The following is a 27,742-nucleotide window of genomic DNA, read 5'->3' as shown; positions in this document are numbered from 1 at the left end:
TTTAAGTAGTCTTGAGCAGATGGTAAATCAGAGTTTCTAAATTCCATTCGAATGCTTGCATCCAGCAGAGGGTACACAATCTCTGGGATTTTGTCTGTTAGAGACTGCAACTTTTACTAAACCAGCTAAACCACATGGGGGCACCATTGAGTCCCAAACCTCAGACACAATATTATTCAACGTTTTCACTGACTTTCTTTTACAGGGCACAAAGCTACAAATACCACAATATCAATTGAATGTCTTCTCCTTCCACTCCTCCAAGACCCGGGAATGCTTCTGGAGTCACTGCACTGCATGTCGGGAGTACTTCTGGGTCACGTGGAAACCAGTTTTGTCCTCCTCTGGCAGTGTCCTCTGGGGACACCCAAGGACCCTAACAAGGCTTCACTTCCACACTCTAATTCACAGGCGTCCTGATTGGGATCAGCCTAGAGGAACAATGCCACCTTCTATGTGGGTGTAAGAACAGTTCCCATTATCCATGTTCACCCAGTCCATTCATTATACTTCGATCTGAGCGGGGATGAAGATTACAGTGTGTTGCGGATGGGTTGTGTCTCCACACCTGCAGTCCTTCCATTCTAGCCTGCTGGCTGAGCAAGAACTCGGTCTCCATCCCAGCTATATATAGTCACACATGCACATTTGTGAATCACCCTCTGGGCTCATCTGAAGCAGATATAACCACCTTGGGCCAAGAGAGAGCACTCACGCTAACCTTCTCATCTTCATTTATCTCAGCACCACTGAGAAGATGCCCAGTATGGGTGATTAACTTCACCCCTTTTGCTCTTCCACCTTTATGACCTGACTCTGCTAGAAGGACGCAATCAGAATTGCTTTGCTTGCCAACCTCCCCCCGGCCTGCACTATGCACCAGCCACTTCGCGTCCCTGCCACTCACGTTGTAAAGAGGGGAGCTGAACGCCCCCAAGGAGATGCAGTCGCTCCTCTTAAACCCCCACTTAAATGGTGATACAATGGGAAACAAATAGTTTTTTTTATCTCCTCTTTGCTCTATTGCCATGTGATCTGCATCTCACGCAGCACTTCAAACATTTAAAAGCCTGTACAACAGCTGTCCTACTCTTTGTCTTTTATTCCCCAGGCATAGTTAAATCTCTTGGCACAAAGTCTCCTCTCGCGGGACGTGAGTTCTTGATATTTTTTAGTTTATAATTTAAAAATGTAATACAAATCTGAATTAAAGTTCAATAAATTCTGATAAGAATGATACCAAACATATATATGTAGGTTTTAAAATAAGTCGATTTAAAGCGTGACAAAAACGTGACATAAAAAGTCACATAAAATCGTTGTACTTTTAGGCTTAGGATTTTCTTCGCCCCCTGCTTGCTTCGCTCACCAACCCCCGTATTTGGCTTTCCGGATACACACTTTTAAGATTTTTTTTCTTTGAATTGCTGCTATTTCATTAGTTTCACTTTTATTTCAAAAAACTACAATATTTGTAATCTTGCGAGTCCCAATATGCTGAATCTTTTTAATGAGGTCAGAACAGGTTTCTCTGTTTGGAATTTCAGCACAGACAAAACGATCGACATCATCAGCAGTTAATAATTTTTTTTTACAAAGTAACAAAGTAAGTAGAGTTCTGCATTGGACTCCTGTCTGTAAAGTCCTGCTATTTTTCCTCTCACAGTTCCAAAAGTACATGGGGTTACCAAGGTGATACCCCAGCTTTTCTCTAGGTTTTTGTACAAGGGCTAGACAGAACGTTTTTGACTCCTGTGGTAAATGTAGCTTTTTAAATAAGCAGACAGATAAATATATACACATGAACAAAATAACCAATAAATGCATGTGCGGTAAACTCCGTTTTTGAAATTCTCAAGAGTCTTTATTTGTCACATGCATAGTTATACAGGACAACACGCAGTGAAATGCATCCTGATCCGCTTATCAAAAACTGTGCAAAGTTAGAAGAATATCAGTTAGATTAACAAAAAGTCATAGATTGAAAGATAACAGTATAGTAGAACATAATAAATAAGTAAAATTATGTGAATAAAGTAGAATTAAGTGTTAAGGTGCAATAGTGTAGTAATTATTGTGCAAAACCAAAGTTAGACTGGTGCATAGTTAAATGAGGCAGTTTCTTTGTTTGCGCTACTGCGATCTTTACTTTCTTTTTTTATATTTTCTAATTTTCCTACTTTCATATCCTTTAACTTTCTCCACATGTGTATAGCGCATTTTTTTTTTGTTTTTTTTTTGAGCCTTTCTAATTTCACTGGTTTCATAATCTCTAACCTGCTCTGCATGTGTTTAGCGCCAACGTTTGTAAACATCATTATGAAGTTCTACTTTGTCATTTTACTCATTGTCTTTTAATTCTGAGCCGTACAGTACAATACATAGAACAGAATAAATCCTCAATACAGTATAAAAATAAAAATTCTAGAAGTACGGAGTAGAATTTCACTTTAGATACAATACAATACAGTTTATTTTTGTATAGCCCAAAATCACACAAGAAGTGCCGCAATGGGCTTTAACAGGCCCTGCCTCTTGACAGCCCCCCAGCCTTGACCCTCTAAGAAGACGAGGAAGAACTCACAAAAAAAACCCTTGTAGGGAAAAAATGGAAGAAACCTTGAGAAAGGCAGTTCAAAGAGAGACCCCTTTCCAGGTAGGTTGGGTGTGCAGTGGGTGTCAAAAAGAATGGGGTCAATACAATACAGTACAATACATAGAACAGAATAAATTCTCAATACAGTATAAAAATAAAAATTCTAGAAGTACGGAGTAGAATTTCACATTAGATGATATCACATAATATGATTTGGATTTGTTTTAAGTCCTGGAGACCTCATTCATCAAGCTGCCTCCCCCATTTTGCCATTCCACATCTGAAATATCGCTAATCCGATGTAAGGACCCCTCATTCCCACGTCCCCATTCATCAGGGATGACTTTACCTTAGGCAGGCAACCTACAGTTTAAAGAGATTGTTATTTTCTTGTGAATTGTTACATATGCATTATTTTCACTTTTACTTTAAAAACTTTTGTAAAAACAGTACTTGTTGATACATTTCTTTCTTCCCAGACGTATAATACTGCTCGTGTTGTGAAGGGTGTTGCGGCTGAACGAACGCTAAGGATATGCCGTTGGATTATTTGCTGTCTTTTTGCTGCTTGCTAGCTGCCTCTTCTGCCTGTCGCATGTCGTTGTTTTAAGAGCTCTGAGCACACAATGCTTGCCTGCCAAAAGCAATCCAACAACTGCTAGCATAGAGGTCTGTTGACTTGTTTTAAACAATGGTTCGCTGCCTAGTCTCGCATGACGTTGTAAAAGCAATACCTGTCTTTTATTTCTGGCCACGGGCGTGGTTGAATTCTTTCTTGCAGGGTGTATAACGTTTGTAAACGTCTTTATGAAGTTCCATTTTCTTTTACTCATTGTCTTTTAATTCTTAGCCGGATTGAACGTGCTTTTTTTCAATTCCACTTGTTCCGGGCTGATAATTACTTTCCTTATTTTCTGAATTTGCACCTCGATTATTCTTTTTTGCTCTTTTTTTCTGTCCAACGCATTTGAGTCTCTTTTCTCCGCGCCCGATTGGACGTGCTTTTTTTTCCATTTCACTTGTTCCAGGCTGATCATCACGTTCCTTATTTTCTAAATTTGCACCTAGATTATTGTTTTTCTTTTTAGCATTTTTTTCTCTCCAATGCTTTTGGGTCTCTGTTCTCCGCGCTTTTCTTTCTTCTTCGTTTAATCGTCGATGTTTTATTTCTACCCTATTCATTTCATTTCTACCCAATTCATTTCTACCGTATTGACCTTATACACTTTATATGCACTGAGAGCCCTGGAGCTGTGTGTGCTGCGTGACTGCTTCTACACTACTGATTTGTTTTTTTTTTTATATTGCTTGTAAGTAGGGTGTGTCTTGCAAGACTCTCGTTCTATGTTCCCGTGAGACGCACCGTGGCAGGTCTGTTTCGTCTCGCGGGTCTTAAATTATCTTCCGAGAAAGATCACGTATCGTAGACTATCAGGACAGGGGACAGGATTTCTTTTTATAATAGAGAAAGAGAGTAGATATATATGTATATACTACTGTATATATCCTCTTTAATAAAATCCCTGTGTGCGTCCATGTGTCCGTGTGTGTGTCTTCTGGTGAAGTGCGCATGCGCGGGGCACTCTTTAATAAAGGACATCATTGCTGGGGAGAGTGCTGATTGCGTGCTCGTGGCCAAGTACTGTGAAGTTCCCCACAGCCACGTTTATCAGCTGAAGGCCACACATTACATCAGTTCCTGGAGAGACTCTGCTGATTGCCCACTGTTGTGACAGAAAATTAAATGCATATTATGGACAAAGCGGAAGTACAGGGAAGGGCGGAATGAGTGGCAGAGTCACCAGCCTCTAGCAGATGCTTCAAAGGCCGCCTGACGTGTCACACAAGACAGAGAGGGCGGGACCTATAAAATATCGCGCGGCCAATCCAATCGGATTTCGGTAAATGAGGTAACACTTAAAACATAAGACACGAAAAATCCAATCGGGTACTGAGACACGGAGACCAGCTTCCCCAAAGAGGTGGGAAGTGTGTGTTGTTGTGCAAGTGTTCACTCTGAGGATGTCAGATTTCCAATTAAGAAGCTTGGCCTGGTAAAGTGTAAAGTGTCAGTCGTTGAAGGGGTTTTCCTAAATATGCGAATTTTCATGATATTACAATAGGATGACTTTTAAAAGTAGATTTATTATAGACGCCACACATACAATAATCAGCTGCACGCCAGCACAGATTAAAATACTTGCTGGGGAACTGCATAGTACTTGCTGGAGAGACGCCACAGCAAGCTAAAATAAAGAGAGGCAGGATAGGAGATCTTCAAACAGACACAACACATCAATCAACAGCCACAGAAGAGAGGATAAATGTAATATTAATTATACTTACTGTATTGTCATATACGTTTCTATTTTATTTTTATTATTATTTTACTTTAGGCTTCTTGCAAAAATATTTTTGACAAAAAAAAATTAAGACAAGAAACAGAATGAGGTTAAGGTCCCTTGCCATTTAAGGTAGACTGTTCCTACTAATGTTTATGCACTACTGTTCTAGCGCCCGTTATTGTAACAGGCTTAATGTCTAGTATATATATATATATATATATATATATATATTGAACAGTAAACTATTTCAACCATTCTATGATCTGCTTCTCACAACTGAGAGCACCGTGGCGGATGTTAGCTGACTTGCTGACCAACCACAAGCGTTACCTGGTAGGTAACCACTCATACAATCAGATTGTGATTCAGACTACGAATGCCGTGAATGAATATATATATATATATATATATATATATATATATATATATATAAATTAGATGTCCCCCGCTGCACTGCCCACGTAGTAGTGAAACAGGACAAACTTTAAAAATTAATAAACAAAAGGTATTGCTAGCTAAGCGGAGGCAAGTTATGCTTCAAAACACAGGGGTTGACCGACTCCCCATTCCTAATGTCACACATGCCCCTCCCCTTGGCCTCCAGCCTCTGTCTTGGATTAGCGCAAATATATCGCTCCTGCAAGCGAACTTTGTTTGTTAGCCTGATGAGAGAGCTCAGAAAATCAACCAGAATGTTCAAGCAAATTCTAGAAAAAACCCGATCTTGTTCTCTTGTTTGCTAGCTAAGCAGATGCAAGGTGCGCTCCAACACTGGCGCGTGAGTGAGGAGGGCCCCACGCCCCTCCCCTCGGCCTGCTGTGTGTCTCTCAGATTCACGCAAATAAATCAGTACCACAAGTGAACTGTGATACTTAGTGCGATGAGAGAAGTGGCAAAATCAACCAGAATCTTTAAGCAAATTATAGAAAAAAACCCGATCTAAATCCATTAAGTAGTTCTTTCATAAAAAGCAGACAGACATACAGATGTTGGATTATATATATATATATATATATATATATATATATATATATATAGATAAATATATATAGATATATATATATGGATAATATTTATATATATATATATATATATATATATATATATATATATATATATATATATATATACTGTATATGTGTTTATATATATGTATAATTTGTGTATGTATTTGTAGTACACTGGGCAGAGTACATTGAATTGAAAATAAACAAGTTTTAATTTGTATGGACAGGGATGTTCTTAGGCATGCGTGAACTATACATTCACGTAGGACCCCTACCGTAAGGGGGGCCCCAGCCCGGCCTCGACTTACAATTTTTTTTTTTGTTGTCGGGCTGTGGGCCTGGGGCCCCTGTCATGCCCCTGGCACTGCAGCCATCTGTGCCAGTCCCAGGAAATTCAGTTCAGTGCATCTCTTAGTCTTATTAACAATGGTAATTTATTATCCAAATTGCAATCTTCACCTAAATCCCTAATAATATTGTCACGCTGTCGCAACTTTGCCAAATGCACTATAGCAAATGTTAATTTTAGAGATTCGTTTCGGATCCCCATAAACTCATGAAATATCCCTATATTACCGGCCTTTACCAGATCCAGAACAAAATCAATATTTTACCACTCTGCATACATACAAGCGTACATGTAGGCCTACTGGGCATCTAAGGCCTTTTCCGGACGTTTTATTAGAGCACCTTCCTGAGCTTCAGTGGGGGCTCTGCATCCCCGGAACCCCCCCACAATCCGGGGCCTGCACATTTCTGAACCGCGTAGGGTCCACAAACTGCTAAGAACGGCCCTGGTATGGATAAGCTAAGCTTGGAATATATGAATGTCCTGTGCTATTTTTGTTGAAGTTTTGCACATGTGCTTTTTATTCTTGAATGCTTTCACCTGCTGAGAGAAATTATAATTTCTCTAATCATGAGTTATTACCTATTAATCTTACTTTGAAGGTGCTACACTTGTGGTGTTTTTTTTGTTCTTTACTAACCTTAAAAAGCTTTCATATCTCCAGATAGAAAAAGTTTGAAGCCAAGACAAGTTTGGCTTTGTGTTTCTGCCAATGTAGCGTTCTGATTTTCAGTACAATTCAGTGCAATTTGTGGATCTAACCTTTTGTACGTATAGTTAGTTGTTTGTAATCTGGATTTCAAAGTAGTCATGGTTCTGTAATTGCCAAGGATCCAAATATGAAAGAATTATTTATTCATGGTAGCAAAATATGGGAGAAGATATTGTTAGTATGTCAACTACTGTGAACTATGAAAAACAATTAGAATTTCTGATAAATAAGGAAAGTAATTTCTGATCAAGTCAGACTTTGGGCCAACATTTCAATAGATGTTAGCACTGATTTGTCCATTTCAAGAGGGAGTAATCACCAGGGAGGTGGTTGAGTTGGACTCGAGTCACACTTGAGTCATGAATTTAATGACTTTGAACTTAACTCAAGAAAGTCAAAAAAACTTGCAGCTTGACATGGACTTCCACTTGGACTTCTGTGCTTGAGATGTGATGTGCGAACACTCGATACACAACCTAACCTAATCCGCACACCGGTGTTTTAAATGAAGGCAGACAGAAATAGCCGGTTACGTGCTCCAAAAGATGATCTTAGCTTTAATTACAAAGACTACACTAGGAGGGAATTCTCCTCTCTGTCACACATGAAATCTGAGCCCTGTGTAAGCTTTCACTTGAATGACTTTCCAATTTCTTCTAGGATGTTTCTTTTGTCAATATGTCCAATTAATTGATCCAATTGTCATTACAAAGTTGAGTGAGCTTATCCTCCCTGAATAATTGATGATCTTCTTTTCAGTATCCTACTGGAATCATTTTACTTAGCAGCTCTTTCAAGAATGATGTACAACAGATTCAGAAAGTATTCAGACCCCTGTCACTTTCTGCACACTTTAATTTTAAATAGAGAAATGTTCCCACTTTTGACCATCAATCTACACTTAATTACCCTCAATGACAAAGTGAAACACACATTTTCAGAAAGGTTTTCAAATGTATTAAAAATCAAAAACCGGAGAAGTTGGACTATCTGTGCAACCTCTGTAGGGTCCAGGTATCACCTCTTGCTACCAGTAGTGACACTGACCATAGCCAAATGCAAAATGAGTGAAAAAACAAATGAGGATGGAGTAATGTCAGTGGTCTGAAGTGACCCTTGGATTCTTGACCACCTCCTTGGCCAACGCCCTTCTTTCCAGGTTACTCAGTTTGACCAGATGGCCAACCCTAGGAAGGGTCCTGGTCATTCTAAACTTCTTCCATTTCACAATTCCTGAGGCTGCTGTACTCCTGGTAACACTCAAAAGTATCAGAAATGGTTTTAGCGCCCTTGCCCTGATTTGTGCCTCACCTAAATTTGATTGTTGAGGTCTACAAAGAGATCCTTGGACTTCATGGCTTGAGTTTTGTGCTGACATGCAATGTGAATTATGAGACTTTCTACACACAGGGACAGGTGTGCCTTTCTAAACGAGACCCAGACAGTTTACTTTACCACAGGTGGACTCCACTCAAGTTCTGGACACATCTCAAGAAGAATGAAAGCAACCAGGATGCACCTGGACACAGTCTGGAGTGTAACAGCAAAGGGTCTGAATACTTCTATTAATGAGAGATTTCTGTTTTTGATTTGTGATAAATTTACAAACCTGAAAACATGTTCTGCGGTGGGCTGGCGCCCTGCCTGGGGTTTGTTTCCTGCCTTGCGCCCTGTGTTGGCTCCAGCAGACCCCCGTGACCCTGTAGTTAGGATATAGCGGGTTGGATAATGGATGGATGGATGGATGGATGGATGGATGGATGGATGGATGGATGGATGGAAAACATGTTGGTCATTATGGGTTACTTAGTGCAGTAAAAATTGCCAACTTATCCTTTTAAACACAAAGTGTGCAGAGAGTAAAGGGGGCTGAATATTTTCAGAATTCACTGTTCAGATTGTCTGCTATTTTTTATGCTTAAAATAGGAGGCTTTTTAAAATGAAAGGGAGCCACATTATATGTATTTTGTTGCATCTTAAAAAAATATCATATATATATGTATAGGGCGGCACGGTGGCGCAGTGGGTAGCGCTGCTGCCTCGCAGTTGGGAGATCTGGGGACCTGGGTTCGCTTCCCAGGTCCTCCCTGCGTGGAGTTTGCATGTTCTCCCCGTGTCTGCGTGGGTTTCCTCCGGGTGCTCCGGTCTCCCACAGTCCAAAGACATGCAGGTTAGGTGGATTGGCGATTCTAAATTGGCCCTAGTGTGTGCTTGGTGTGTGTGTGTGCGTGTGTGTGTGTCCTGCGGTGGGTTGGCACCCTGCCCAGGATTGTTTCCTGCCTTGTGCCCTGTGTTGGCTGGGATTGGCTCCAGCAGACCCCCGTGACCCTGTGTTCGGATTCAGCGGGTTGGGAAATGGATGGATATATATATATATATATATATATATATACTGCATATACATTCATACACATATATATATACTGTAATATATATATATATATATACTTGATGATACGTGATTCATTTTTCTCCCTTTGTGGATCTCCAGCTACAAATATGCAAACCGTATCACAGACCTTCTCTTCCAGTCATACATTCATATATATATATATATATATGCAGGCAGTATTTTAATAGAAGATGTGTTTTTATGTAAATCATGATATGTTATTTAACACATGAAAGATTTTTTACTTTCATTTTTTTTTAATTGATGTGTACAAATGCCAGCGACTAGTTGCTTTCCCAACTGACTGATGACCATAACACCGCAGGTGAAATGGAACAGCATGCACTTAAAAAGCTGCTATGAGTAAATATTTACTTCTAAAACTATGAAAGCCATTTTACAAGGCAAACTGATCCCCTACAGGGTGTTTGTCAAGTCATTTCTTACCACAAAGCTGAGTGGTTTGTAAACATCATACTCCATGTCACCCTGCAGCTCATTCATAAAGTGTTTTTCTGGAACACCACGGATTAGTTTTATTACATGCTGTAGCACTATGGTACAAACTGTTTTTGTTTGCTTTTATAGCCTGCTGACTAGAGGAACTTGAAAGGCCAGTTTGGAATTCTGGAACACTTAAACGTCTAATAGGAGGACATAAAAGCACTAGAAAAAGTCCAGAGAAGAGCAACTAGGCTGATTCCAGGGCTATGGGGGATGAGTTATGAGATAAGATTAAAACAGCTGAGCCTTTACAGTTTAAGAAAGAGAAGATTAACAGGAGACATGATTGAAGTGTTTAAAATAATGACGGGAATTAGAACAGTGGCTCGAGACTGTGACTTTAAAATTCATTAAGAACACAGGGACACAGTTGGAAACTTGTTAAGGGTAAATTTCGCACAAACATTAGAAAGGTTTTCTTTACACAGAGAACCACAGACACTTGGAATCTATACTGTATATATAAAAGTCAATGTATGTGTGCATATGTATTTATGTTCCAGCATCACTTCTGAACGTCTGGAGCGATTTTCATGAAATTTGGTACACATGTTTCTCATTGGTCGACTAAAAATACTGTTGGGTGAAATCAACCCTAACCCACCCCCTTCTGGGTAGAGTCGGGGGTGATCTTACGGTCTTGTATGCATGTTATCATCCAGTTGACACTCGGCACGACCACCAGAGGGTGAACTGGAGGTGACTGCCAGCATTCTTGATGTTTGAGCAAACACCGCGCCCCTGTTGCTTTTCAAATTAAATAGAGTTGGCTGGTTCCGAGCATCAACTGGATGATAACATGCATACAACTCTGCAAGACAAGCACATACAGTAAGTGAGTCTTCATTGTTTGTTAATTTATTTTTATTTTTAAAGTTGTGTTTTTTTATTAATTATATTTTTCTCAAACAATTAAAAAAAGTAAACACTTTATTTTCCTCCCAAGCAACACCGTGAATTTCAACTAGTAAGTGAATAAGCAATGTGGTAGACAGTAGGACTTTAGGGACCTTCAAAACTCGACAAGATGTTATTTGGAGGAATTATGTGGATAGAAGTGGCCAGTTCTCATGTAAATCTTTCTAATATTCTAATATGATGGCTACGCATCACCAAACAAATAGCTTGACCATTCATTTGAAGTTAAGTAGTTCTCTCTTTCGCTAGCTAAGCGGTGGCAAGGTATGCTCCAAGGTATATTCCATTTTTAACTAATAAACTAAAAAATATCAAGAACTTCCATGCCTGGGGCTGGAAATAAAAGACAAAGAGTAGGACAGCTGCTGTACAGGCTTTTAAATGTTCGAAGCGCCGTGTTACATGCAGATCACGTGCCATGATAGCAGGAGCAAGCCAGCAACTGATCGAGTAAAGAGGATGTAAAAAAAAAAACGGTATTTGTTTCCCATTGTATCACCGTTTAAGAGGGGGTTTCGGAGGAGCAACTGCATCTCCTTGGGGCGCGTTCAGCCCCCCTCTTTACAACGTGAGCGGCTGAGACGTGAAGTGGCTGGGGAGGTCGGTGAGCGAAGTGAACCCGCTAGTGTATATATATATATATATATATATATATATATATATATATATATATATATATATATATATATATATATATATATATATATATATATATATTGTGGAGAGTCAGCCCCCGGACACAGACAGACAGACAGACACCAGAATGTCCAAAACACACACGTTTATTCTCCTCCTTCTTCACACAATCTTTAAATACCACAAACTTTCTCTTCTCTCCCTCGCCTCTACTCCCCTCGTCACAAGCTCCGTCTCCTTCCTCCCAACTCCAGCTCGTCTACTGGAGGGAGGTGGCCCCTTTTATAATAACCCGGAAGGGCTCCAGGTGCTCTGTCCAACGACACTTCCTGGTGTGGCAGAAGTGCTGCTATCCAGGGTTCCATAAACGTCCAGGCACCCCCTGGTGGTGGCCACGTCTCCCCACAGGGTTGAGCTGCTCTTGCATTCCGGGGGAAGTACTGCCCCATTTCTGGTCCTCTGCTTCTTCCGGCGTCCTGGTGGGGCAACGTCTGCGGACGTCTGCCACAATATACTGTATATTTATGTATATACAATACTGTATATAGTATGTGTACCATACATACAGTGCTCAGTAGATGCAAGGTCTAATAAAAAATGCCTAAGATTTTGACTATTACATATTAGAGGTGGGCGGCACGGTGGCGCAGTCATAGTGCTGCTGCCTTGCAGTAAGGGGGCCCGGGTTCGCTTTCCGGGTCCTCCCTGCGTGGAGTTTGCATGTTCTCCCTGTGTCTGCGTGGGTTTCCTCCCACAGTCCAACGACATGCAGGTTAGTTGGACTGGCGATTCTAAATTGGCCCTAGTGTGTGCTTGGTGTGTGGGTGTGTGTGTGTGTGTGTCCTGCGGTAGGCTGGCGCCCTGCCCAGGATTGATTCCTGCCTTGCGCCCTGTGTTGGCTGGGATTGGCTCCAGCAGGCTCCCGTGACCCTGTGTTCGGATTCAGCGGGTTGGAAAATGGATGGATGGACATATTAGAGGTGGGAATACAAAGGTCTTTACAATGGGTAAATACTAATCTATCCTAAGAGAAAGAATAATATTTTATAACAATACTTAAAAAGACAGTTTCAAAGAAAAACACATTTCTTGGTCTGTTGTAATAAAAATGGACAAAAGAGAAGCAATGTGTGTTCATCACAATTTGTGTGAAAAATGATAATCGTTGAATAGAAATCTTCCATAACAAGAAGCACATTTGGTGATGACTGCTAAAGTAAAGCCATCATTTATCAGCAGATTAACATTCTCATTGCTGAGATCAAGTGAAACATGACCCACATTTTGGATAACACGTAAAATTCAATGGCAATGTGTTTGCTAAGATGAAAGAAAAAAATTCAAAAGACAGTTTAGACATTTTGACTGAAAACCTTTGCAGGAGTGGAGTGCAGTTTTTTGTTATTTACAATTTCACTATTAAGAAATTTATGCAGATCAGAAACAAGGTTAGGCGTCTGTTGTAATTTTTAGTTGGTTCTCAAAAGTCAGAATGAAGTGGAAAGGAAGGAGCTTTGATGATATTGCCACCAATCTAGAATTACCTGTAGACAGATCACAATTAAAGACTTAGAGCTTTGCTTCTAAAAGGTGACGGGAATGTTAGGACAACTGTGCAGTTTACTAATAGGGAGATTACTTCAAAAAGTGACAGCGCACAATAATAATGTATGTATATTTTTTTAAATAATTTTTTGAAGTCCAAAATATAATATATATGTGACCAGTGCCGCCACAGGTTAGCGGCTCATAACAATGGTGACCGATGCTCATGTGCAGGTACGTAGTTCCCCTGATCCATTTTTCCTCCCACATAGCGCTGCCAGCGGTACACTCTTACGCTCTTAACTGCGAGCTGTCTCTCTGTTAAACAGTAAACCTATGGCAAATTAAACACATCTCCCCTTCAGAAACTCCCTTTTAAACACAGTGTTTCAATGAGAAACAAACACACTCTTACCCATCCCCTTTGCGGGATCAGATGCCAGCTTGCAGGCTTATGGCGAAACGACTAATAGTAATCGAAAATACATTATTATCATAACAACATCAACAACAACAAATATGACTTAAGGAAACTCAAATAAATTATTCATTGCAAAAGTCAGGTTAAGCTGTGAATTTTGTGAATAAATAAAGTTAATGGTACCGGCCTTAACTAACTGAGCTGTTAACCAGACAGAAGGAGAACGGACAGAGAGATTTAAACAAGGATAGCCAGGTATGCGTGTTGCATTGTGGGTCTCATTAAATGGCACAATTCATCTATTAACATATGCTGAATGGAATCAAATACATAACAGTATTAAGATTCAAGTGATGTTGACCACATCATCTGTAAGAACAGAATGAACTCCAGACAATGTGGAGTTCATCAGAGGTAACACTGCTGACACACACATCTCCACTCACTCGTAACGATCAATCCAACCTGCACAGCAGGAAGGAGGAGAGAACATGCAACCTCCACAGACTCAGGAGGCTGGTTGGCATTCAAACCCCTGACAACCATTAAGGCAGAAGTGCTAACTACTGCATCACCACTAACTTGGATGAGCAACGTTATAAATATTTACCTCTAATCAAAAAAATGTCTGTCTCACTTAACTATTGAGAGCTCTGTCATTCATTAATTTTACTTTTCATATTTGGCGTGACCTGTGGAGAAATGTGGGTGCTACTGTAGATTGCATATGTTGGTTTCTGGTAATCCTGACCTTTAAGGAGGGCATTGAGAAAATGGAGGAAAGGAAATCAAATGAAATGCGACAAAGTTAAAAATTATAAACTGAACTGCACCCACTGCATGTGGAAACAAGCTGGATGGTAAACACTTCAACCTTACTTCTTATCATAAAGAAGCATAAAAATACTTTAGATAGATAGATAGATAGATAGATAGATAGATAGATAGATAGATAGATAGATAGATAGATAGATAGATAGATAGATAGATAGATAGATAGATAGATAGATAGATAGATAGATAGATAGATAGATAGATAAGAAAGGCACTATATGATACAGTAAATAGATCTAAGGGGAGAAGAGAGTGGTAAGACATCACCATCAACGGCAACCTACTTCACTTGGGGGTACAGCTCCAGTCAGGTGAGCACATATATACTTTGTCTTTAACAGAACATTAAAAATATTTTACTTTCCTTTTTAAAAGGACATTCAGTCAAACAAAATTTGACAATAATTTTCACCTAGATTGTCCAAAATAAAATCAGGTTGAGATGTGAAGGTGTCTAAAGTCCTCCTCTCTACCGCATTACTTGGTTATTTATTCCATGTGTCTGTTTTTTAGATAGATAGATAGATAGATAGATAGATAGATAGATAGATAGATAGATAGATAGATAGATAGATAGATAGATAGATAGATAGATAGATAGATAGATAGATAGATAGATAGATAGATAGATAGATAGATAGATAGATAGATAGATAGATAGATAGATGTACATATAAACTTGCATGTTCAAATATATATGTACTTAACTATGTTCATAAATACCAAAGGAGTTGAAAAAGACTAGAAAAGTGTACATACTGCATACATAAAATCCATAAAAGAATTAGTATTCAGTGTTGCACTGCTACCCATTTGATGTTTACAAGAAGGCTAATTTGGTCCGTCTGGTAGGGAACCTCAGCTTGTTTTTACAGTTCCTGTAAAGACCGCTACTCTTTTTGCCTTACCTGACATTTATTAAAAAGACTTTTATACTATCTGTATGAGGCTGTTTTTCTTTCCAACCATTTCAGATTTTCCACTGTTTGTAGTCAAGCCCGGTATGTTCCACCTGCTTCTCAGTGTGAGTGCATGTAAACGGCCAGGAGAAACTGAAAAATATAAGAACTGTGTATGCAGGGCATTACAGCTTAAAGTGAAATTGTTTATCCCTGCAAGGGGAAAACTAATGATGCAAGAGGAAGGCCCCATGGAATTTAAGTGATTCTAACCCCCCCCCCCCACCCCCCTACAGTACACAATATGGCTTTGTGTATGTGGAAGCATTTATGAGAAGACCATTGTTAAAATAATTAAACAAAAGAGAAAAGAATAGCAGGCAAAATTGTGAATATTACCTTTCTTTTTTCAAAATTTTTAGTAATTTTATGTTTTATCAGTATAAATTGTAAATATCCGGCACTTTCTATTTCACAGTTTATTGTCAAAGCAGAGAAAATTCTATTCTGGAAGAAGTCCATCATCTTCTATATGGTTTTTGATTGATTTGCCAAGACATTCATTTAGTGTATTTTATGTTATTCCTAAAAGCCATTAAACAATGAAGTGACTTTACTTACTGGCCATGCATCACTTCAAAGGTAAAACCGTCAACTTTAACTTTTTTTTTGTAGTCTGCACCCATTGCAAGTGGCTGCAGGTTTGTGTTCCATTCGGCTTCATAATCAGTGTGCTGTTTTTCCTCTAATTGACTTCATTTAATTAGTTGCTCTTTTTTCGTTTCTCATATTCTTGTTAGCACCAATAATCATGCCTTGGTCGAAATCAATGATACGACAGTTTTTTTCCCCATTCTGGTGTTTGATGTGAACGTTAGCTAAAGTTCCTGGCCTGTATGTGCAGGATTTGGTGTATTGCACAGCTGACACAAGATTGGGTGATTAGGTAACTGCATAGAGGAAATACAGAAGTAAGAGCAGAGCAGACTCTTTTTCCTTAGTAGACTGTGCTGCTTTAATGTGGAAAGTGACATCCTCTAGATGTCCTATTACTCTGTGGTGGCCAGTGTGATTTCCTACGCTGTGGTGTGCCGGGCTGGTAACATCACTTCAAGAGAGGCCCACCGAATCAACAAGTTAATTGAAAGGACAGGCTCAGTTATGGGACACACTTTGGACCCACTGGAGGTCGTAGTGGAGAAGAGAATGACAACAAAACTCAGTGCCAATATAAACAATGCTGCACATCCTCTCTCTGACCTCAAGAAAGCCACTTCACCTGCCTGTGCCCTAATTGGAAAAAACAAAAGAAATGTAAGCAGTCATTGTGGCATACGGCTGGGACGCCTCCACACTGGGGGAGGGAGCATATCCAGAGCAAAGAACTAGGTGGCTGCCTCCTTGGGTTGCAGTGGTGCCTCGGACTCCCGCAGGGCACCATGGGAGCCGGAGTTTGAGGCAGCCCTGTTGGGTTCCGTTGGCGCCGCCAGAGGGGGCTGCAGCTGCTGCTGAGCCCTTGAGTGCAGCTCTTCCACCACACCCTGAAGTGCTGCCAGAAATGCGTCAATGAGCACCTGGAGCACTTCTGGGTGCCTTATAAAAGGAGCCAGCAGCCACTACTACAGGAGACAGAGTCAGGAGGGAGAAGACAAAGCTTGCCAGGAGGAGTGGAGGAGGAAAGAAAGAAGAAGAGAATTCTGTTTTTGTTGTGCTGAACTGTGTTGTGCTTGTGGGAAACGGGGGAAGGCGTTTCCCACAAGGGAAAAATAAAAAAACGTGTGCGCCTTGAACTTGTGTCCCACACCTGTTTGTGTTGGGTTTGGGCGGCGGTGTGCCCCCTGATGGTCCACATCTTATTCCAGATGTTGTAAGTCACCTTGGATAACATAAAATAAATAAACAATATGAAGTTTTCAAAGAGATTAAAACAAGACTGGAAAGAGATCTCACAAAATATAACATGCCTTTCAAACCAAATTCTCAGTTTAACTCCTTTTACCTTAGTTGTATCTCCTTTTTGTCTAAAGCTACTGTATGTCTCCAAAGGAATTAAAAACAAAACATCTGTGACAAAGCTAATTCTTAAATGAAATATAAATGAGAATATCTTGTCTCATGAGTAATAAAAGATCACCCTTTGAGCAATATGAGATTTCTCCCACAAGTGGGCTGAAGCAGCCTGATGTTCATAATATAGTTGAGAAAAATGTTACTAAGGTCACTAATTCTGTTTTTATATTGGAAAAGATTTCTCTTTCATTTTAGGCACTGGGCAAAATGAGCAATATTTTAAAAATATGTATAGAGCATAATAGAACCTAGTTATGAATGTTATTAATGTTGCAATGTTATCGCTTTGTTTGAATTTATTAGGTAATATTTTCTTTAAAGAAGAGAACGTCACAACAAGCACATTTGAATGTGGAACGGTTGAGACTTCTTCCTAGCGGTGGACTTTCATTTATCAAGCGGCTAAAGCGCAGGGGAGTACACATTTCACATTCTTGGGTTACACTTTTGAAACGATTTATCACAATGCTTTCATATTCATGTAACTTAATCAAGTAAAAATACGGGAAGTCTGCTTAGGTGCTTTTCATCATATTGTCAAATAGTACAGCGGCCATAATGTCATTTGCTTTGTCTTCTTTGGTAGAACCTGATGTACATCATCAAATATAATAACTAGACGTTGGTGGCAGCTACATGACCTTTCAAGCTAAGCATGTCTATACTCAGTATGTACACTGGCTACTGCTACTACTGATTCCCAGACAACTTTAATTTGTCTTTGAGATACAGACTCATGTCTTTCATTGTTATTCTAATTTTTATCTTTTTTGAGTGAGTGCATTAACGAGTGCTTTAGTAATCTGGTTATTCACTTAAACCTAGTTTCTAAGATGACATGTAAAACAGGATATGGGTCTCTGAGAAACTTGATCAACACGCTGTGACGTGTGAGTCACTCCCTGTCTTGCATCCCAAAAACATGAGGCTGAGTCTCAGTACTTTAGCAAAACCAGCTTTATTCAGCTTGAAACAGCAACAGTATGGTTATTTATTGTAGCGGGATCTACGACTCTCCTATACACAGACACAGAAATCAGGCAGGGTCAGGGCCAGATTAGTGGCCAAGTAATCCTGTTCCCTGCAGTTATAATGTTCCTTGCATCACCCATCAGCGACAGGCACGTATAGCACAATCTCGATTGGCTTATAGTTGTTTCTGCGGTGCTATGCTGCTGTGCTGCTAACCTGTGGTTGCCTCGTCAATGGACAAGCAGCCCTCCACAGACGTGGTAGTTGCACTTCAGCGTGTCATCCCGTTGGGTGGGTGGGTTGTGGGGTCCTAATAGAGTTCAGAAACCTCACAACACATAAATTTTTCTGCAAGTAACCAATCATTGTGAGATAGTAGATGTTATACAACCATCGAGAGGTTCAGATGCAACGATATTTGAGAGAGGCAAACATGAGTGAATAATGGAGAGATAACAACGCACCAGTGATCTTTCTCCTTTCTATCTCGATCTCTCTTCGTCTCACTCTGAGACCCCTTTTTAAACCCAGTGAGTGCAGGTATGCCAAACGACCCGTGGAACCTCAATGAGGGACAGCTGCGCCAGCTTCCTTAAACCGAACACTTTATGTACAATTAGCTAATTTCCACATCGAGTTCTCTGTGGCCGCACACTCTTCTCACACACCTACACTCACAGAGTTGGAGCTGCCTAAATTCTTCTTCTTTTGGCTGCTCACATTTAGGAAGTCACCACGGCGTATCATCCGTCTCCATCTATCCCTGTCTTTTACATCATTTTTTTGTCACTCTGCCTTCATGTCCTCCTTCACCACATCCATAAACTTCCTCTTTAGACTTCCTCTTTTCCTCTTGCCTGGCGGTTCCTTCCTCAACATTCATTTCCCGTTGTAGCCCTCATCTCTCCTCTGCACGTGCCCAAGCCATCTCAATTTAGCATTGTTGAGCAAATTGTCATACCTGTCCCTCTAATATACTCATTTCTAATCCCATCTACCTGCACCGTCATGGACCCCTGACATGCTTTACCAGAGATGGCCCTCTTTACACCTTCTGTCTTTGGCTACCCCTGGATGGACTGGCAAGTAATCGTGACACTCCTATTTAAATCACTCATGGTGCTTGTAGCCCAGCACCAACAGTCCTCACTAGAAAAAAATGGAAGAGATGGGATTCTTCCAGATTGTTCATTGACTTCACTCTCGATAAAAATATTGAAGCCCCTAGTAGTGAACACTGCCAGTAGCTGGTCCCACTCAATCAATAGAAGCTCTTTTGTGCTGGTAAATACAAAATTTTACAGAATCAATGACACTTGAAATTCACATCTGTAAATCACCTTGGTGTCGGACTCCATATTCATGTATGTGAGTGAGCTCTGAAATCGAGGCACCAATTCCAGGTGCAAAGTCTTCCATTGTGGGCTCTCGATGTGTGTTTTTCCGGAATTGGAAAAATCTTATATAGAAAATGAGGAGACGGAGAAATGCACAATTTTAAAGTTCCTTCCTTTCTTCAATTGCCGTCAAACTCTCTGAAACCTCAAATAAGAAGATAAACACAAGGGATGTTCAAAAAGCTTCCGCACTTTTTTTATCTGTATTTATGAAGAAATTCAAAAACAAATTACGTCACTTTTCTACATAGTCACCTTCCTTTGCGATGTAATTTTTCCAGCATCATACTAACTTTTCAATGCCAAATTACTACTCCTCCCTCCTTCACCGTTGCCAACAAAAATAGGAAAGTGCGGAAATTTTTTGAACGTCCCTAGTAGATGAGGGAATTCTTTTAGAGTCTTACACTCCGCCTATTTCTGGAGGGGCCAGAAAATCAGCACATTCAAGACGCTGACCTTTGAGACTACCTTCCAGCACACAGATTCTCCAATGAACATCAAGGTTGGCAACAAGACAATGGGGTACATGCAATTCTTCCTGTACCTCAGTAGCATGATATCTAGTGATGCTTCTGTGACTGAGGAGATTGAGGCTTCTGACAAACCTCTTCTGCATATAGCTGCATTCAAGTGTAACCAAAATCACCGAATGGCAACCAAGGTTGTGGTCTGTCATGCAGTGTGTATATCAAAGCTCCTGTGTGGATGCAAGTTCTGAATTCCCTACCACAAGCAAATCTCTATACTAGAAGTGTTCCACCTTCGCTGCCTCAAGAACATCCTGGGCATCACTCTGGAGGACAGGGTTCCACACATTAAAAGTTGGGAATGCTCCTCATGAACCAGCATTGAGGCCATGCTGCTTGGCTGTGTCTTCTGCTAGACTGAGCATGCTATCCGCATGCATGAGTCTTGACTTACCCCGGAGGGTCATGTATAGTGAACTTGCTGAAAGGATCCTGATCTCAGGGTGTCCCAAAGAAAAGCTGAAAGGACTACCTGGAGTCCTACTCTCAAATCCTGCTCCATTCCACAGTGGCAGTTTAATTGACACTTGATGGAGATTGTGCAGATTGGAGATGGACCATAATCAAAGGAGTCCATCACTTCTAACAACAGTGGACCCATCAACAAGCGGAGAAGGGAGTGATAAGACATCACCATCAAGCAGTGGCATAGCATAGTGGGGGCAGCAGGGGCGGCCCGCCCCGGGTGGCACTTTTAGGGGGCGGCAAAATTTCACAATAAATAATAATAATATCTTGTAAAAATTTGAACCATACCTAAATAAGGGGGCGGCGGAATTTTTCTCTGCCCCGGGCGGCTGACAACCACGCTACGCTACTGCCATCAAGGGCATCCTACTTCACTTTGGGGTACAATTCCCATGCCCATCATGACCCTGAGTCTGCCTTTCTTGAATTGGGCTGTTCCCCCATCAGCGTACACATAGGTAGGGGGAGTGACAGAGATGGACAAATGGATGGATAACATCATCGCCAGATCGACAGTCACCCATGATACAATATTTGTCTAGTCAGGTGAGCATATATACTTTTGTCTTTAGTAGAACATGAAAAAGATTTGATGAAAAAAGGACATTCAGTCAAACAAATTCTTGCCAGTCATTTTCATGTAGATCGTCCAAATTAAAATCAGGTTGAGATGTGAAGGTCTCTAAAGTCTTCCTCCCTACCACATTACTTGGTTATTTATTCCATGTGTCTGATAGATAGATAGATAGATAGATAGATAGATAGATAGATAGATAGATAGATAGATAGATAGATAGATAGATAGATAGATAGATAGATAGATAGATAGATAGATAGATAGATAGATAGATAGATAGATAGATAGATAGATAGATAGATAGATAGATAGATAGATAGATCTACTCTCTTTATAGCTGTGACTATATTTCTGATCAGACAACAGGAAAGAAGCCTTTTGTTTTTGACAAACCATATAAAGAAAAATATTAGGCTTTGGACATTTTAAATGAATGTATCTTAACCTCAAAGCAAATCAAACAAATTGTTGTATGGATCTAACACATCTTATTTAACAGTTAGCTAGCGTAATCCCTTATCAATGAACACAATTAAACTGAAGCAATACATCCAAACAAAAGGCGACAGAGCAACAGAAGGACTATTGATCTCATTGTGGCACAGTTCCTTTAACATTTTGACCTTTCCACCATGAATTGATTTTTTTTTTGTTTGTCTGAGCATTAATTGCTACAAATAAGAAAGAATAGCAGGCTGCAGCCTTTAGTTTGTCTGTAGTGTATATAACAGTCTATACAACACACATTATTATAGCCCACTGTACTATAAGACTTTGAAATATCTAAAATGATTTCATTTAACACCTTGACTGCTGGACCACTTATTACCAGGACGCTACAGTGTAGGTCTTTGCGTATATGATAAATAATACACTTAATCAAAACTTGTTAAAAATGGAAAGAAATGTATCAGAAAGCAACGGTTTTATTATCAATAGTAATTATATCAAAATGTAAAAAAACTGTTAATTACTTTTTAATTTTAACTAAAAGTGTCCATTTGAATGAGAATTCTTGAAGCATGGCACCTCGCAAAGTGCAAGCATTTCTTTGCACTTTTGTTGCACACATCACATTTGGTAGCTGGTGACAGTTTGTGCTCTGTGGGTGATAGAATGTCCACGTACTGCTGTCCTGACTGCCATGATAAGTTGGATGCCTTACTGTATTATAAAGACAGCCTACAGATTCCACATCATCCAACAGACTGTTTATCTCGATCACTGTTATTAATATCTTGCAACAAATCTAGTTGTTTCAACACATCAGCAGCGTTATACTTTTTTCGCAATGACATAACTACGGACTGTCTATTTAGAACACTATTTTCTCGCAAACTGTTGTGTCTTAAAAAAACATTCTATGGCCATCCACTAGATGGCTACACTAGCTGAGTTATGTCTGCAAAGACTATCGGCAAGCTGGGTGAGTCTAAAGTGACGTGACGTGTAATATCGTATGTCACGATTACAATAGATGTCTAATGTGACATGGCCTTTAGTGGACTGGGAAAACTCAGAAGCCGGAGATCATTTGTTTAAAGTGGTGGTCTGTAAGTATTGTTAATTTCATTGAATCTACTATTTTTGTTACTTTTTTACTCTCTTTTAAGGGTTCTAACTTGTGTATTATATTATTACCCTTGTTAGCTGCTGACTGCCCTTTTAGGCAAATCCATTTATCTCTTTTTGCTTATTAAAGCTCATCCCAGTATTTATCTATTTTTTAAATTAATCTTCAATTTATAAATACTGTTTGTTTGCCCTTTATAATACAAGCCAAGGGTTTATGGTCATCCCTCCTCTTCTGGGCACCTTTGTTATATTTTTACTTGTCCTGCCAGCTGATGTCAATAACCAGTTCCTTGGTTTTTGCAGATGTTAAGTTGCAGACAATTCTTTCTGCTCTAAGAAACAAAGTTCTCCATCTGACACCTCTCCTCTGTCTCATACCTCTTCAATAATGCCACATAAGTGCAGAATCATCCAGGTGCCCCATCAAATCTTACATCACAGCTCCAGTTGATTCAAAACTCTGCTGCAAGCTTCCTTACACGAACCAGCAACAGCAAACACATCACACCCATCCTGCTTCACCTCCACTGGCTCCCTGTGTCTTACAGGATTAAACATTAAATTCTGTTAATAACCTGCAAAGCTTTAAAGGGCCTCACTCTCCGGACTACATCAGCGACCGTCTCAATCACTAGGCTCCCGTTCACCCACCAAGGTCCTCTGATTCTGGCAGTCTGTGCTGCACACTACCTTGCAATCTGTGGGTGACAGGGCTGTCAGCTCTAAACCACCCAGACTTTGAAATAACCTCCCGAAATTAATGGGATTAGTTGACTCCATTCATTCTTTAAAAAGAAAAACAACTTAAAACTCATCTGCTCAGGAAGGCATCTGATTTAACCTGACATTCTGACCCTTCTTTCTTTACCTCTCTGTCCAGATGCTCAGGATAATTTGTGTGTGTGTGTTATATTACAAATTATGTTATTTGTTCAGGCTTTTCTTTTAGTATTTTACTCTGGTTTAGTTCTCTTTATGCAATTTATTGCTTTGCATATCCTATATTTATCTGTTTTAGTGTTCCATACAGAAAATATTTGTTTCCAATGTTATATACATCCTGTTTTTCTTTCTGTGCCTTTGTGAAGTGCCTTGAGCATGGGAAAGGTGCTATATAAATAAAATGTATTATTATCATTAATATTAATAATAAAATTGTTATTGAAATTATTATTATTTTTATAGTTTGAGAATTTCTGCAAGTGACACGATCTGCTGTTATATATTTAAAGTCAGAGGTGTACAGAGTAAAGAAAAAAGGAGACAGGACCAGTGGCGTAGCGTAGTGGGGGCGGCAGGGGCGGCCCGCCCCGGGCGGCACTTTTAGGGGGCGGCAAAATTTCACAATAAATAATAATAATATCTTGTAAAAATTTAAACCATTTCATTTCAGATTTTTGTCGCTCCTACGATTAGGACCGATTGAAATGAGCAAGGAATTTTTCATTACTTATTCTGTGACGAAACTGGGGAATCCCCTTTCTTTAAATGAATGTATACGCATCTGCCAAAATTGACGTGCAGGACTTCAAACTGGAACGACTTCGACTGCGGGCTTTTATTACTGCCACAGGCAACGAAAATAAATTAATTAATGCAGACCCACTTGAATTATTAAAATTTATTGTGAAATCCAAGCTGGAAGATACTCTGCCCAATATTATAATAATGCTCCAAATATTCCTCACAATTGCCATAAGCAATGCCAGCTGTGAGAGGAGTTTTTCAAAATTGAAATTGATCAAAAATTATTTAAGCTCAACAATAAGTACTTTAAGGCTAACTAATCTGGCTATCTTGTCTATTGAGCAAGAGGTATGTGATGCTATAGACATTGATAGTGCAATAAAAGACTTTGCTCTTAAAAAAAGTAGACGAATGAAGTTTTAGTTAAAGACAGAAGGTTTGTTTTTAATTCTAACAATTATATTATTTTTCAATAAAAATATAAATAGTAACAGTATCATTCTAGTTCTAATTGGAAGTCGATTTGTGTTTTATATTCAATTCGCTAATAACTTCATCTTGTCGATCGTCAAGGTATAATCAGAAGTGTTCTATACCTGTTATATCAATGTAAGTGGCATATGTGTAAGAATTTTTGTAATAAATGTGATTATTATATTGTAAAACATATATACATGACTTTTTTATTTGTAACCTGTACAATACAAAATAATGATGATTGTTCTTGCTGAAAAATTCTTTAGAATTACTGTATATTTTAGTCTTTTAAATTGAAATACCTAAATAAGGGGGCGACGGAATTTTCCTCTGCCCCGGGTGGCTGACACCCACGCTACGCCACTGGACAGGACTGTTCTTTGTGATGCTCCAGTGGTGCTCACATCTACACCAGAGACACCGTCCTTGAGCCTCACAAACTGTGGTCTGCCCAACTGATAGATAGATAGATAGATAGATAGATAGATAGATAGATAGATAGATAGATAGATAGATAGATAGATAGATAGATAGATAGATAGATAGATAGATAGATAGATAGATAGATAGATAGATAGATAGATAGATAGATAGATAGATAGATATGAAAGGTACTATATAATGTGCAGTGGGCTGGCGCCCTGCATGGGGTTTGTTTCCTGCTTTACGTCCTGTTTTGGCTGGGATTGGCTCCAGCGGACCCCCGTAACCCTATAGTTAGGATATGGTGGGTTGGAAAATGGATGGATGGATGGGTACTATGTAATAGATATATGAAAGGCAATATATAATAGAGGGGCGGCACGGTGGCGCAGTGGGTAGCGCTGCTGCCTCGCAGTTGGGAGATCTGGGGACCTGGGTTCGCTTCCCGGGTCTGCCCTGCGTGGAGTTTGCATGTTCTCCCCGTGTCTGCGTGGGTTTCCTCCGGGTACTCCGGTTTCCTCCCACAGTCCAAAGACATGCAGGTTAGGTGGATTGGCGATTCTAAAATTGGCCCTAGTGTGTGCTTGGTGTGTGGGTGTGTTTGTGTGTGTCCTGCGGTGGGTTGGCACCCTGCCCAGGATTGGTTCCCTGCCATGTGCCCTGTGTTGGCTGGGATTGGCTCCAGCAGACCCCCGTGACCCTGTGTTCGGATTCAGCGGGTTGGAAAATGGATGGATGGATGGAATATATAATAGATAGACAGATATATAGATAAGAAGGATACTATATGATAAATAGATACATATTAAAAGCACTATATAATAGATATGAATGGCACTATATAATAGATCAGTCAGGTGAGCACATATATACTTTTGTCTTTAGTAGAACATTAAAAATATTTGATGAGAAAAGGACATTCAGTCAAAGAAATCTTAGATAGATAGATAGATAGATAGATAGATAGATAGATAGATAGATAGATAGATAGATAGATAGATAGATAGATAGATAGATAGATAGATAGATAGATAGATAGATAGAATATTGGAAACAGTGTGATTTCAAGACCCCTCACTTCCTGATCTGTGTATGATATCCTTGTAAATTATTTTTTTGGAAAAAATCAAATTCTCAGTTAGAGGATCTGTACAAAATTTTTTCAAAACCTGGCAGGATCTGATCAATATTATTTTAGAATAAGAGAAATAACTATTACCGCATTTAATTCCCTTCTCCATCTCTTAATTGCATATATATTTATTTCTCCCTTTCCTTTGCTTATTGTTGTCTTATTAAAAAGCCCTAAGCAATTCTCCTTTAGCTAAGCTCTCCTTCTCTGGGGTGGGGTCTGATTTGTCTTTAATTTGTTTGGTTATAAATTGATCTATTTGTATGGAATGATTACAATATAAATTAATAAAAAAAATATATATATTTTTTTGTTTTCTGCAGAGCTTGTTTTGATTGATACGATGGATTCAGAAAGTATTCGGACTCCTTTCATTTCTGCACTATTTATTGTGTTGTACTTTTAATTTTAAATGGATGCATTTTCTGTTTTTTTCTTTTTCCATTTGAATTTTAATCAATTTGCGGACACATCTTCACTTTATTATTAGGGATAATTGAGTGTAGACTGAGGGGCAATTTAATCCACTTAAAAGGAAGTCTATAAAAGTGTGCAGAAAGTGAAGGGGTCTGACTACTTTATGATTTGAAGAGCTCATATGTGAGGACCAAAGGCACACAGCTTACCGGCACAGTCGGTGGATTCATCCAGTGCTCGATGACAGTGATGTTACTAAGAAGCCTCACTGGGCTGCTGTTGTTATAAATGCAGGTTGGTGTACACCTGGCTCCTAAAATAAAAGAAGACAAAAAGAATTATTTAACATCAAATAAACAATTCATTGTAATCTCATGGATTAAGTTAATACAGTGTAATCTTTACACCTGAATGATTTTTTAATGTTGGCTGCATTATGTGAAATAAACATACAAACAGCTATTCATTAAACAGCCTGCTCTCCTTTCTGATCATCAGCAAGATGGCATCATTGTCATACAGACAGACATACTGCCGTGTCCTAAATAAAAAAGATGCACGTACCAATGCCATATCCCTCGTTGCACTCAAGTTTGATGTTCCGGTTCAAATCGTGTGGCGGTAAACACTTTTCTTTTATATTCTTGCAGACATGGAAGGAACCAGTCCAGTTACCATCCTTCCTGCACCGGATCTCATTATTCGGACCCTGAATGTATTAGAAAAATAATATGTAATTACAGAAACAGTTATAATCAAGGGAAATGAAGAAGCACAATGTACAGTATTTATAACTTTTTCTCAACATCTTATTTTTCATTTTTTTGCTGTAACTTTTATTTGTGGTAATCAGAAACGATTGAAAAACTCACTGTTAAAGGTTCATAATGGAACACCCATGTTTAAAAAATGCAACTTCTCATGCTGACCGAGTCAAGGATGGAAGGAAAAACCATAGAGTATACTAATCAATGTATTTTCTGAAGCTGCTATTTTTTTCTATTGTCAAATTTTACACTAGCAACCAATCAGCTAATGGACGCTCAACACTCAGTAACGCATTAACACTTTGGAGTCT

At 39.4% G+C, this 27,742-nt stretch overlaps 1 protein-coding gene across 2 annotated transcripts in view; it reads right to left on the bottom strand.

Moving 5' to 3' along the window:
* pappaa (pregnancy-associated plasma protein A, pappalysin 1a) overlaps positions 1-27,742 on the bottom strand; it is an 803,024-nt gene that overhangs the window by 111,055 nt on the left and 664,227 nt on the right. For both annotated transcript variants that reach the window (XR_007935844.1, XM_028809181.2), the window contains exons 18-19: positions 27,229-27,373; positions 26,874-26,977 (exon numbers count right to left, since the gene is read on the bottom strand). Coding sequence is in view for 1 of the 2 variants with exons in the window: in XM_028809181.2 (XP_028665014.2) it covers positions 26,874-26,977; positions 27,229-27,373 (249 nt within the window). In the remaining variant the exon portion in view is untranslated. The remainder of the gene's footprint in view (positions 1-26,873; positions 26,978-27,228; positions 27,374-27,742) is intronic.

Source organism: Erpetoichthys calabaricus, chromosome 9 (genome assembly GCF_900747795.2).
Source record: "Erpetoichthys calabaricus chromosome 9, fErpCal1.3, whole genome shotgun sequence".
NCBI lineage: Eukaryota > Metazoa > Chordata > Cladistia > Polypteriformes > Polypteridae > Erpetoichthys > Erpetoichthys calabaricus.
Note: the sequence above shows the minus strand (reverse complement) of the source record. Positions and strands in the feature narration are given on the sequence as shown.